We start from the raw sequence: 13,783 nt of genomic DNA, 5'->3' as shown, positions 1-13,783 counted from the left end.
GCGAGCGGATGGAAATGACTGTCATCAATTACAAACAAACCAAGGAATTGTAGCTATGGTGGAGAAAGAATCTGGAGTTGATGAGGAACAGAGTGACGACGAAGAAGACCACAATGAACAACTAGTGTCACATTCAGATGCCGCGGCCGCCTTAGAACTTGCAGTACGCTACGTCGAGCAACATTCCGCTGCTACGCCCACTGATGTGATGTTTATGAGACGCTGGTTTAACACTGCATCTTCGAGTAGGTTCCAATCACTACGGCAAAAGAAACTAACAGACTTTGTAAAGATAAACGGTGATTGATAGTTTATGATGTGTAATTATGTTTACATTAAGTTATTCTAATAAAATATGAATAGTAAAATGCAAGGAAATCTTCATTCTATAATATGTTCTTTCATTTCAATAAGGAGAATTTAAAAAAAATTGAATACTTCAGTTCGGATTAACCGGAATTTCGGATTAACGGGGTTCGGATTAACGGGACTCTAGTGTATTGGGTATTTTATTTGGAAAAAAATCTCTCCATAAATCATTAGTTACAACGCTCGGTAGAGCTTCATCCTCTCCTCAACTGTATGAATTTTGAGCTGGCAACATCCAGGAAATTCCCATGCTACAGTCACCTAATAATGTGTTACATGCTGGTCCCTTTGTTCTAGAGTGCTACCAGAATCTGCATACTTTTGGGGCTTCCCTATACATCTCATGCCATAAACTAGTCTCATATTTATTCCATAATATTTACCATTGTATAATGGTGAATTTCTTGTAGACTGAATAAAATTCACAAATCCTACACTTAGCAACAATCTGCAACATAATCTCTTCCTAGCATTGTGCTTTCTGCTCTAGTGAGAAACATTCAGACCCATCACAGTATTTACACTTTACTCAGCTGGGAAAACAGATCTATACTTCCACCATTTTTAGAAACATCCAGTAAATTTTAAGCAAAATTCTCCTCCTCTAGCATTACAAGTTTTCTTTTTGAAGCACTTCAATCTTGCTAAGTCTCACCACTTCTTAATACTTCTGTCTTCTGTAAATCTTCGTATACACTCCCCTTGTTCATTAATGATTCCTGGGACAACCTTTCAGGAACCTGTTTCTGCTTTAACCCCTCAGCGCTGACCTCTATACGTGGTATACACCCTCTTTTCTTCCATAGCTGCCAATCCCTATACATGGTATAGACCCATACATGGCTGTACATTTACGGTTGTAGCGTACAGAGTTTCTGGAGTTATCAAAATGCAAATGGTTTTGATTCCAAGGAGAAATGTTGGGGTTTATCAGTGTTGTAAAATAAGAATTGTAGTTCATTTACATATAGTTGTTCATGCAAGGATAAATATTTTGTCAAGCTCGTCTGAGAATTAATCTCTTGTTTTTAAAAAGTCTGTTTGCTTCATTCTTTACTACAGAATAAAATAAAGAAATAATGGATACGATTGCTGGGCAGGGAACAAAATCTTCAAGGCCGGCGCGCATCAGTTAATACAGTTCCAAGGTTGCAGGAAAGACATTTTATAACAAAATTAGCACTCAAATCTGAGATAAATCTCAGGGACATTGTATCATGTGTTCAAAGCATGGCAAAATGAAGACATTGGTTTACTGCTGCTAGGAATGTGACATGGGTCTCTGTCTTGGGGAGTACGTCAAACTCTATCACACCAAACTAAATTACTAAGGTAACAATTACATAATTATCTGCATATACACAGTTTTGTCATAAACAATTCAAAATTTCATGAATATCGGGATACTCATACACTTGTAATAATGTTTTAAGTGAATTAATGTATTTCATTTGTACGTATTTGAAATATCCTCCAGCAGTGGAGTAGGAAGCTCTTTAAGTGGCTCCAACGCTGAGGGGTTAAAGTACCTAAATTTTTATGACTGCCAATTATACTTGCCATCATGTTTTTCTTACTGACTTCTTCGCCATATTAAATTTCCTGGTAAGTTCCTTCAATTTATCCTAACTAAAAATGTATATGTTGGTTTCAGTGACCTCAAAAATAACAAACTATTGGAACAATCATATTCACATACATGGTTTCCCTCAGTTCTAGGTGAAGTAAGATGAGATATTTAGAGAATCAACACTGATAATAATGCTGAGAACTCCCATGATATCTTCTGCCTGTCATGAGAAGTGACTTAAAGGGACAAACACAAGGACTGTTAATTGGGAGTGTATAATAGTGACCACAAGGTCCCTGCCTAAGTCTGGCAGTGTGCCAGTCTCCTTACTTCTATCTTATCTATTCGACCTCCAATGCCTTCTTCTGGTATTTTGTGAGGCCTAGAAACTCTCACAGGAAGATTGAGGAGGAAGTCCTTAACTGTTAAACAAGAAAAAACAAGCTTCTAACTATCATCTAGGAGTGAAAGCTCAGATACATTGGGCACATCATGGGAGATGATCGATGTGAAATTCTCCAACTCATCATCAAGGGGAAATTTGAAGGTTAGCGATCTGTGGGGAGATGGAGAAATTCCTGGCTTAAAGACTTGCGCCACTGTTATGGACAAACTTCTATTGACATTTTTTTAGCCCCTTTTTTGTGACTGATTATAATAATGGACTGCCAACCTTCGTAGGAAGACAGTGAAAAGAGTCTCATAGTCCCTCGATGTACCTGACCTTTCGCTCCTTGATGAATATTAGAAGCTCTTTTTTTCTTATTTAACTGATGATGTCATTCCTCTTTCTATGGCCAGAGTTAAAGAGGATGGCTATTTTATTGCATTTCTGCTTAAACCAATTCTCACCAACACATCACCAACAAAGACTGAAAGAAATATAAACTTTATTAGTCCTTAGTCTCTACTTCCTTAGCCTTGTAAAAGAAAACCATAGTACAACAGTCTCTTAGCACCTTGGCCTGCAAATAATAGAGTGCCACATCCTCAGCCATATTGCTCAGCTTACTTGGGAAGGTTTGTCGATTCTCATATTGGACAGTTGTTAAGTTCATGTAAAAAGGCTAAGTGAACCCTAGTGTTTCCCTCAGCCCAGAATTAAAATCCTTGGACAGGCTGGCAATTAAATCTGGAGCCTCTGAGTAAGAGGCACACATGCTACTCCTGCCCACAGGGCTGGCTCCTTAGCCCTGTAGTGAAAGATGACAGAATATTAAGACAAAAGAAGAAACATTTTCAGACTCTGGCACTCTGGCTAGGGTCGCTTGAGATAAAAGGTAAAGGGAAGTTGCTGGGATGTATACCTGTGTACAATCCACCAAGGGTGGTCCTCACTCCACTTGAGTTGTTGACAGCACTGCGGGACAGTGATCCGCAGCCTGGGAAGCCTTGTACAAATGAGTTGCTGATGTTACCTAAGCCAATAGCCAGTAATTCTTGGGTTGCATCAACAGGTTTGCCATTAGCTGCAAAGAGAACAAAGGTCATAAAGACAGGAGAACTAAATGCTAAAGTTAATTAAGCATACAAATATCTTTATTACACACTGTTGTGTCATCATCTATAGTGAACTTGGCTCTGATTTGAGACCATGGGGTGCCCCCTGGAGATGCTTCAAAGACCACCTGAAACAATTTTATTAACAGAAATAAAAGTTTAAATCCACCTAATTAATACATCAGAAATGAGATAACCGTTGCCCATACAACTGAAACAAACCTTTAAAGATGACAGAAATAAACCCATAAACCTGGGAACACTTGCCGAGGACTGTTCATTTTGGCAGAAAACTGTCTGTGCCTCAGTTCAACACTTCGAACAAGAACGCTGCAGACATGAAGAAATTAAGTGACAAGAATGCAAACTCTGCCAAACCCAGCCAAGATCTCACCTGTCCCTAAGCTGCATGGTGCGTGGATATAATTTCTACACAAGAATTAGCCTGTACAGTCACCGGAAATTTAAACACAAACCGCTGTGAATCAGCGTGATTTATTAGCCATTAGAGATGAGTAACTGCCAACGATGAAGTCATCATCATCATCATCATCATCATCATCATCATCATCATCATCATCATCATCATCACCATCATCATCAGAGGCATTCACTCACAGGCAAGTACCTTTCAGACAATGAGTCTATCATCTAGCCTACTAGGTCTCCTCTACTTTTCTCAACCCTCATTTTTCTAGGTAACCTACTTCACATGATCCCTGTTACTCAATACAGAACATGCATTCATTCCCAACTTAAACCAAACAAATTGTGCTAGCAATTGTTCTCATTGTTTTCACTTCTGTTTCATCCAGCTTATGTATAAGATATCATAAGTCAATCAAGCTGTAAATGCACTGCATCATTATTGACCTATCCAAGGTAGGGCAGATCATGGAAAACAACTGACAAGGGCTATTGGACTAGACAAGAGTGATTAAATGGGTGACTAAATTTTTAGAAAACAGATTCCAGAGAATTACAGTAGGTGAAGCTTTATCAGATCCTGTAAAGATAGAGATGGAGGTTCTGGAAGGCGGTATTATTGTAGTACCTTCATGTTTCCTTGCATATCATATGAGAAAAGAACTGGAATCACAGATAAGGCCATTTGTGGTATAAATGGTCCCATACCCATTACGATGCATGGCTAGTGCATACACAGTGATCTCCACAGTATGCACCAGCCATGCGTCTTGATGGGTATGCTATTTACCAACTGATGAGCTCAATTTAGCACACTGGGGTGAAATGCTGGCAACCAGGAATGAGTTAGCTGGAAAATTTATGTCCAATAATGGAGTATTTATATTCGTATTATAAATTTACTAATTCGGGACAAATATTTCAGGTTCCGTATGGGAATCAACATGTATATCAACATACCACTTAGACAAGCATGTCATCTTACTCCCAAGCCCTTGGAGGAATTTCTTTGGAGAGTCAATGGCTAAGAAAAGAAAACATAGTTATAGAAAGAATCAAACAAGAGATTTTATGAATTATCAAACAATTTATAACATTATCATTTCTTTGGAGCAAGGTTTTTGTATGATTTTTGATGGTAAGTGCTCCACTTTTGGAGCAGAACAGGAGGTGATGGATGAGAGACAGAGGAAGATGATCAGTGATTGAAAAATGTTAATACAATGACAACTTAATATGGTGTTGGTGGAATCAACACATAACAATGATGATGAATTTATTGTGGTGATACTGTATGATCAATAACAAACCGAAACCTACAGTGCTATAGCTTGTAAGTGACTTCTGCTCAACCCAAAGCCCTGCATATTACGAGATGGTGACTGATCCTCTTGGCCATTATCCTAGGCTTCCTAGATCTGGGCGACTATCTCACCATCAGATAGCTCCTCAATTGTTCTTGTGTAGGCTGAGAGGACCTTGAACCAGCCTTCAAATCCAGGTAAAAAGCCCTAACCCGACTAATAAATTGAGCCTGGGGCCTCCAGGTAAGAGGCAGACTCCCTACCTCTATACTGCTGAATGACAGAAGGAATATTATAGTTTTTAAATAAATTGGGAAAAATAGTTAACTTTACTCACAAAAAGCTTTGCAGATTGCAATGCTCTCCAGCAGGCCAACCAATGGCAGTACGATGATCCCGGAGCCCAATTCAGAACACATATCCACGAAGTCTATATACTTCTCAGTTCCATTATCTATCTTAGTAAAGCCAAAGGGAGGCAGTTGAAAGGCGGGCATGCCTGGAGGAATGTAACCTGAAAAGGAAAAAAGAATTGCTGTAGTCAGATATCCACAAATATATGAGGACAAGTCAATAAGTATCTGAAATTTTGCTCTAATTGTCTTTAGGTTGGCTCTATGGCGTTGAGTGCTCACCAGTTGCTAGATGGCACCATTGTCTACATCTGTGATAGGTTTCAGCATGATCAGATGCTGTTGTAGCTTATAAATCTCATATTTATTCCGTATTGGCTCAGCACAACTAAGGTTAAGTTATGAATAGGTTCCCACCTTCCAATACTTATCAATTTCTATATAATAGGTTTATTAATTACATAATATAAACCATATAATCTCTAGTACATGTTTCGTTCCGATTATGGAACATCTTCAGCTAAAATTTGACAAAATGGCATAACATCAATGTATTTTAATTGTCTTGCCATTTTGTCAAATTTTAGCTGAAGATGTTCCATAATCGGAACAAAACATGTACTAGAGATTATATGGTTTATATTATGTAATTAATAAACCTATAATATAGAAATTGATAAGTATTGGAAGGTGGGAACCTACTCATAACTTAACCTTAGTTGTTCAGATGCTGTTGTGACGTAAAGATGGCCTCGCCACTCTCTGTTTGCACCAAGAAAGAACAGCATTCCATAATCCGTTTTTGTGGTCTGAGGGTGTACCAGGTGTGGAAATTCATAGAACAGTCACTCGTCTGTTATTCAGGCCATATCGTGCACTTGTTCAAAGTTGGCATCAGTTACGGCTGCAGATGGATGCCCAGATTTTTCCTCATCCTTCACATGCATGCGACAACTTTTGAATTGTTCAATCCACTGGTAAACACTTTGCTGTGGCAAAACATTGTCCCCATAATTATGCTGAAAGTCTTCCATGAATTTTCACTCCTGGTACACCCTCAGGCCACAAAAAATGGATTACAGAAAACTGTTCTTCCTTGGTGCAAACAGAGAGTGGCGCAGCCATCTTTATGTCGCAACAGCACAAGCTGTACTGATCTGATACCGCTGAAACTCACCACAGACGTAGACAATGGTGCGATCTAGTAGCTGGTGAGTGCACAACACCACAGAGCCAACCTAAAGACAATTAGAGCAAAATTCTAAACATTACAATAAAGCATTTTAAACTAGTTTTTCAGACATCATGAATTACACTGACTTTGTTACTGTTTTCAACCAATTTTTGAACAGTCATTCTCAGTCACTAATTTTTCAGTTTAAAAATAAATATTCTTGAATATGGCTGTAGTAGGGCACCACACACACAACCCTCAGATCAGAGCTCTGGTAGACTGAATGCTATGAAGGTGAGGCAATTCTGGGATCTTGTAAATTTGATTTGGATCATTGTTCTTTATGCTTAATTCAAAAACTGGAGAAAGACAGCAGAGGCAATATGAAACTATTGTACAGAGCAGGGCCTCTCAAATGCCCAAAATCTCACGCATGCAAACTGAGGTGTAGGATTCCTGTGCACAGTGCATTGGTCCCACTCGGCTCGGCTCAGACCAACGCTTCGTCTCTGGGATACTCGGCTAAGCTCGGCTCAACTCGTCTTGAATTTGGAGCAAGTGAGGAAGAGGGAGACAGGCGGAGCGAGCGACACAGGCGTGGGGAAAGAGAGAGACAGCACTATTGCTCCAAATCAAGAGACCCTGGTATAAAGTAATCAAGAAACAAAAGGAATGCAGTTGAAATCATCAAGGCAATTGAGGATCCCAAACAAAACCTAGCCAGGAAAGAGAGGACATCAGAGAGGTTCTGGGAAATCCTCTGATCACCTGTTGAAGAGGTCAGAAGCAGCTGTTGAAACCTAAACAATCCATTATGTGGATGATGATGATGATGATGATGATGATGCTTGTTGTTTAAAGGGGCCTAACATCTAGGTCATTGGCTCCTAATGGTACAAAATGAGATGAAATGTAATGACAGTTTAAAATTCCAAAATTCACCCACTGACCAAAATTCAAAACTTGATGATGAAGAATGAATGGGTGAATATGAATGTAAAATAATCAGCAGATCCAACTCGCAATATTCAAAGTTAAAAAAATTCCAAAACCAATCCACTAACTAGGATTCAAAAAGATGACGATGAACAAGGATTATGAAAATAAAATCAGTGGATCTAACCCGCAATGCCCCACCTTCCCAGAAACTAACTTTAAACAATGGTATATACTGACCTAAGGGCTGCTTCCAAAGCACAGTCTTGAATCAATGATGCTTGTTGTCAAAAGGGATCCAAAATCCAGGTCAACTGCCCCTCATAATGGTACTTATCACTAGTTAAGTAGAACCATGGTATTTCCCATGTCGTGGTACTAATTATAAGTAACATAGACTCATGGTGTTCCTCACACTGTAGTACTACTTACAGGTAATGTACTATGAACAGGTCATGCAGACCTATGGTATTTCCTCACATAATTCTGCCACTCATAGGTAACGCAAACCCATGGTGTTCCTCACATAGTGATACTAATCACAGGGACCCGTACTATCCCATGATGTTTCTCACATAGTGGATACTATTCACAGGCAATGCAGACCCAAGGCATCGCTCATAGTGTACTAATCACAAGCAACACCCAGACCCGTGGTGTTCCTCGAAGCGTAGACCCATGATGTCCACAACCAGATGATGAAACACCCCAGCGAGTGTAGCCTCATTTTTTTCTGCTCGGGGTGTTCCAACCGAACCTGGACAGAGGGGAGCCTCCGTCATAGTGGAGGATACTATACACAGGTACTGTAAACCCATAGTATTCCTCACATAGTGGTACTAATCGCAAGAAGTCGACTCATGTTGTTCCTCGCATTATGGTACTAATCACAGGTAATCTCATGGTTCAAAACTCAGCATCCCTTGGTTGCCCCTTTTAGTTGCCTCTTATGACAGGCAGGGGATACCATGGGTGTATTCATAGTCTGCATCCCCCACCCAAAGGGGGTCCATTACATGGGAAAAACAGAAGCATCTCTTAAGAAAATGCTGCAAAGGAAATCTCCAGGAATCGATGAAGTCAACACAGATATGATTAAAGCAGCAGGAGTCCTGGATTTACAGTGGCTACACAGCATGCTCAATGTAGTGTGGAAGGATGACAAGATTCCTGTTGATTGGAGCGATGGTGTCATTATCCCCTGTTTAAGAAAGGAAACCACCAAAATTGCTCCAACTACTGGGAAATAATGCTCCTTTCTCATGAGTTTAAAATTCTCAAGATGATCTTTGATCTCAGAGAGTGCAAGTCATCTTAGAGTCACAGTTAGAAGAGGAATAGTATGATGGTGCACCATGCTCTATTAACACTAATCAGAGGGGGAAAAATAGAAGAGGTCAGACACTTCAAAAAATGAAGGTATCAGCAAAAGGAAGGGAAGGGCAATGAAGGGCGTGAAATTGAAAGACTCTCCAGGCCTCGAAAACCTAATACAATCAGGGTCCGAAAAGAACAAGAGTTGACCAAGGGAGGTTGGATAGGAAAGATGAAAGTGAAGAGCCTGACACAAGTAAGTGTAACCAATACCAGACTCAGCTAGGGGAACCATGGTCACAAACCCATGCTCCCAAGTTGAGAGCCCCTGATCCCCCATTTAGTTGCCTTTTATGACAGGCAGGGAATACCGTGGATGTTATCTTACCACCCTCACCCACAGGGGAGAGGAAGTATGGCTTCAGGCCTAATAGCTCCACAATAGACCTAATCTTCAGTGTCTGGACGTTAACCTTTTCCATCCCATGCCTGAGTTAACTTGGATGTCAACATGTCACCCACTGTCCCAGACACGAGTTAACTCGGATTTCAAGAAGTGCTCTCTTCTCCACTTCCGAGTTCAGCTTGGTGAAGTAGTTTTGTTGTTCATCATATGTTCTGTTCAGATGACGGAAGATTCATAAATTGTCTTACCATATTTTGACGACAATTACTGTATGTACCTTGTGTTTTTCTTTCTTTTGAAATAGGTGCGCAGAAGTGTAAAGAATGCATGAAAGAAGATTATATTTTAGAAATTTTAGAGAATGATGATGCGCCTGACTTTTATGAGTATAGTGAAGATAAGTTTCAGTGAAACAAGCTGTGGACATATATCACACTATTATCAAGTTCTGGTAAAAGAACCAAGAGGAAACTATTGCTAATGCTGTTGTTCCATGACTGTTCAGTAACTGTGTAAATAAAGGTATTTTTAGCCTATTTCAACCATTGACAAATCATCTAGAAAAATCTGGTATGTGACATGCATAAGGCTGAAAAGAACTTGGGAGGACTTGGGAGAAAGAAGACGAGCTGCTCAAATAAGTGTTATGTTTTGAGTTGTCAGTGAAGAGATGGTGTGGAATGACATTAATACATGAATAAGTTTGGGAGGTGTCTTTAAAAGTAGGAAAGATCACAATATGAAGATACAGTTGGAATTCAAGAGGAAAAATTGGGGCAAATATTTGTTTATAAGAAGGGAAGTTAGGGATTGGAATAACTTAGCAAGGGAGATGTTCAATAAATTTCCAATTTCTTTGAAATCATTGAAGAAAAGGCTAGGAAAACAAAAATAGGGAATCTGCCACCTGGGCGACTACCTTAAATGTGGATCAGTATCGGTCGGTCGGTCAGTTGAAGGTTAATGGAGAAATATTAGGAGGAAGGCAAAGATCAGTTCATGGTTTTCCTGGATACTGAGATGGCATATGACAGCATTGCAAGAGAGAAGATACATGAATGCTTGAGAAAGAGAAACATGCTGGAGAGACTGATGAGCAATGTTCAGGTGCTGTATGAGCACTGTAACAGCTGTGTTCAATTCATCCTGGTTCCAGGCCAAAAGTGGAGTCTAGCAACACAATGCACTATCCCATTGTTATTTATCACCATAATGAATGACATAATGAAAAACATGTAGTGAACTTAATGCAAATGGCTTTTGCTGATGATGTCATGATCTGGGGAGAAATTGAGGAACAGGTACAGTTGAGACTCAACAGATGAAAGATTAAATTCCAGGGATTCAATCTCAAGATAAGCAAAGCCAAAAGAGTAGCAATGGCAATAAACATAGAAGGATGACCAGTGAACATCATGCTAGGAAACCATCCACTGAAAAGTGTGGAAAAACTTTACATGAAGTGCAAAATAAATTTAACTTTTATCAGCACAGATGGATCTTGCATACCAAGCACAGATGAACAGGACAAAGTTGGATGCGCCTTCGTTGTTCATGAAAATAATTCTGAGGTGTTTTCATCCTAATACAAACTCTCTTCCGCATGCTCTATTTTCCAGGCTGAACTGTGGGCGATCAAGTCTGCGATCGAATGGTGCAAATCTAATAATAAGAAATGTCGGTTATTAAGTGATTCGCAAGCTGCGTTGAATGCGATAAATAATAAATATAATCTGAATCCAATAGCTGTAGCTATTAGAACCACAGCTCAACAAAGTCCGCACATCTGTTTTGACTGGATTCATGGTCATGGCGGAATATCTGGAAACAAGAAAGCTGATCTTCTGGAAAAAGCAGCGTCTAATTTGGAAATTTCTTATGACAAAACGTCACCTAGCTACGCTAAAAAAATAATAAAGAAGCACGTAATCCACCAATGGAACAACATTTGGACTTCTTCCACTAGAGGCCAAGTCACCAGAGAAATATTCTTCCCTGAGGTTTTCAACCGCCTGCAAAGTAACGTGTTGGTGCCAAGCTTTGAAATTACTCAATTTTTGACTGGTCATGGCAAATTTGGTTATTATTTTCATCGATTTGGAATCAATCGTCCTGATGGCTACGTGTGTGTTTGCAGATCCTCACAAACAGTGGACCACCTACTGTTTGAATGTGCTGCATTTGAAAGAAGAAGGCATGACTTGAACTCTCATTTGAATCATTGCCACATTGCATTATCAAAACCCCTGTATCATTTGTTTAAGAAGCCGTGCTGTTACAAATATTTTATATACTTCATCCACTTAATTTTCCATTGATTAGATACAGGAATTAATTTTAATTGTAAAACTGAATATGTATTTTAACTATAACCCTAGTATACTATGTAAAATAGGGTTCCAAACTGCTTTGGATATTCAATAATAATAATAATAATAATAATAATAATAATAATAATAATAATAATAATATCAGCAAGTAAGAACACTCCTCAGGGATCTCAAAGTACCAAATAAAATAAAGCTGGTGGTGTTCAATCAATACTTTATACCAATTTTATCCTATGGTATCGAAACATGCACTCTACTAGGAAGGACTCATCAAGGTTATAGGCATCTGGGATGAAGTTCCTGAAGTCCACAATTCATAAACCAAAGTTTAAGGAATGTCATGGTGAGAAAGGAAGCTGGGATTGAGACAACATTGTTAGATGAGGTAAGCATATGCAAACTGAAGTGGTTCAGGCATGTAATGTGGATGGAGCCAACCAGGACAGTTTGTTAACCTGGAGAGACATGTGACAGGAAAACAGCTGATGAGAAGACCACTACAGGACACTAGAGGATGTCATTAACAATGGAACACCAAGCAAGTGGCTGTGTGGTTTGGGTCACATAGCTGTCAGCTTGCATTCGGGAGATTGTGGGTTCGGACCCTACTGTTGGCAGTCCTGAAGATGGTTTTCTGTGGTTTCCCATTTTCACACCAGGCTGTAACTTAATTAAGGCCATGATTACTTCCTTCCCAATCCTAGTTCTTTCATATTCCATCAGTGCCATAAGATCTATCTGTGTTGGTGTGTAAAGCAGATTGTAAAAAAAAAAAAAGGAAAGAAAAAGAAAGAAAAAAGAACGTATCTCAATAAAACAGAGTGGAAGAGGCTCGCCAACAGTACCTGGGAAACTGGAACTGTAAACGTATGATGATGATGATAATGATAATGATGTTGTTCTTTACACTATGAAGATATTTCTAGACGAAGTCAGAACTACATCAGATCTCTTTAAGAAACATACAAATTACATAATATGTGCAACCATGACCTCTGATTTGAAACTTGTTGGCATGTTGTGATGTGTTATCAGCGTTCTCGAAGGATGGACAATGAAATTACTGCAGGCTTTTGAAATGTGGATGAATTGTGGTATGTTCAAGATCCTGTTGGTTAACCGCATCATGAATGAATAGGTATTCACCATGCAAAGTCTCAACTTTCGCAAAACACAGGAAAGCACTACATTTCAGTCATGCTTTCAGAATGACAAATACAGCTTGATACAACTGATCATAGAAAATGACTACAGTAGTTTGGACATGTGCAGGTACATTACTTGAGTAATTCGGTTTGACTTGAACCAGCGTTTGATTTCAGCGCAACTCGACAAAGCTCGACTCAACTTGGCTCAATTCAGCTCAGATGGTGTAGCATGCTGCAGAGCGATGAAGCATGGATTGATAGATGGCTTGTTTTTCAGTGAAATAGATAAATGCAAGACAACTACATAACAATTGAGCAACCTGCTCCAAAGAAAGTAAACACTCCCAAGAGTCCGTTTAAATCAAAGTGGTAACTTCCTTCTTCTTTTGTCAGTTAAAGCCAAACACCTGATCTGAGGGACAATAATAACATGTGTAAGTAAATCGTCTAATGAAAGACACTACTTACAGGTCCTGCGAAAGATACTTAATTTTGCTTATATTCCTCTCAAATGTGTATTTGTTCTTGTTTTTTATGTTTTGTTATTCCTGATACGCTTCCTTTAAAAAAAAAAAAAAAATTGTGCAAAAAGAAGGGTGTTGTGATGCTACTCTTAGAGCTAGTTATAAAGTTGCTCTACGTTTAGCAAGAGCTGGGAAGCCATTTATGGAAGGGCCACTAGTAAAGAGTATTTTGTTGGTCGTAGTAGAAACAATGAACCCTACATTAGCTTCAACCTACAACAGGATATCACTGTCTAACATGACAATAACTCAGCAAATCAGTGACATTGATGGGAATTTGAATGAACAATTGGTTGTCACATTCACAAACTTCTTAACGTACTCCATTGCACTTGATGAATCAACGGATATTAGTGACACAGCTCAGTTAACCATATTGGGAAAGCCTGTTTTCCATGACAAGAGACAGGGCACCCAGCAATGCTTGTA

The 13,783-nt window shown here is 39.2% G+C and overlaps 1 protein-coding gene across 1 annotated transcript in view; it reads right to left on the bottom strand.

Annotated features, from left to right (window-relative positions):
- Positions 1–13,783, bottom strand: part of Esp (Epidermal stripes and patches) — a 189,142-nt gene that overhangs the window by 37,852 nt on the left and 137,507 nt on the right. Inside the window, exons 8-9 of the mRNA XM_067150254.2 lie at positions 5,507–5,683; positions 3,247–3,408 (exon numbers count right to left, since the gene is read on the bottom strand). Of these exons, the coding sequence (XP_067006355.2) occupies positions 3,247–3,408; positions 5,507–5,683 (339 nt within the window). The remainder of the gene's footprint in view (positions 1–3,246; positions 3,409–5,506; positions 5,684–13,783) is intronic.

This window comes from Anabrus simplex, chromosome 6, assembly GCF_040414725.1.
Source record: "Anabrus simplex isolate iqAnaSimp1 chromosome 6, ASM4041472v1, whole genome shotgun sequence".
NCBI lineage: Eukaryota > Metazoa > Arthropoda > Insecta > Orthoptera > Tettigoniidae > Anabrus > Anabrus simplex.
Note: the sequence above shows the minus strand (reverse complement) of the source record. Positions and strands in the feature narration are given on the sequence as shown.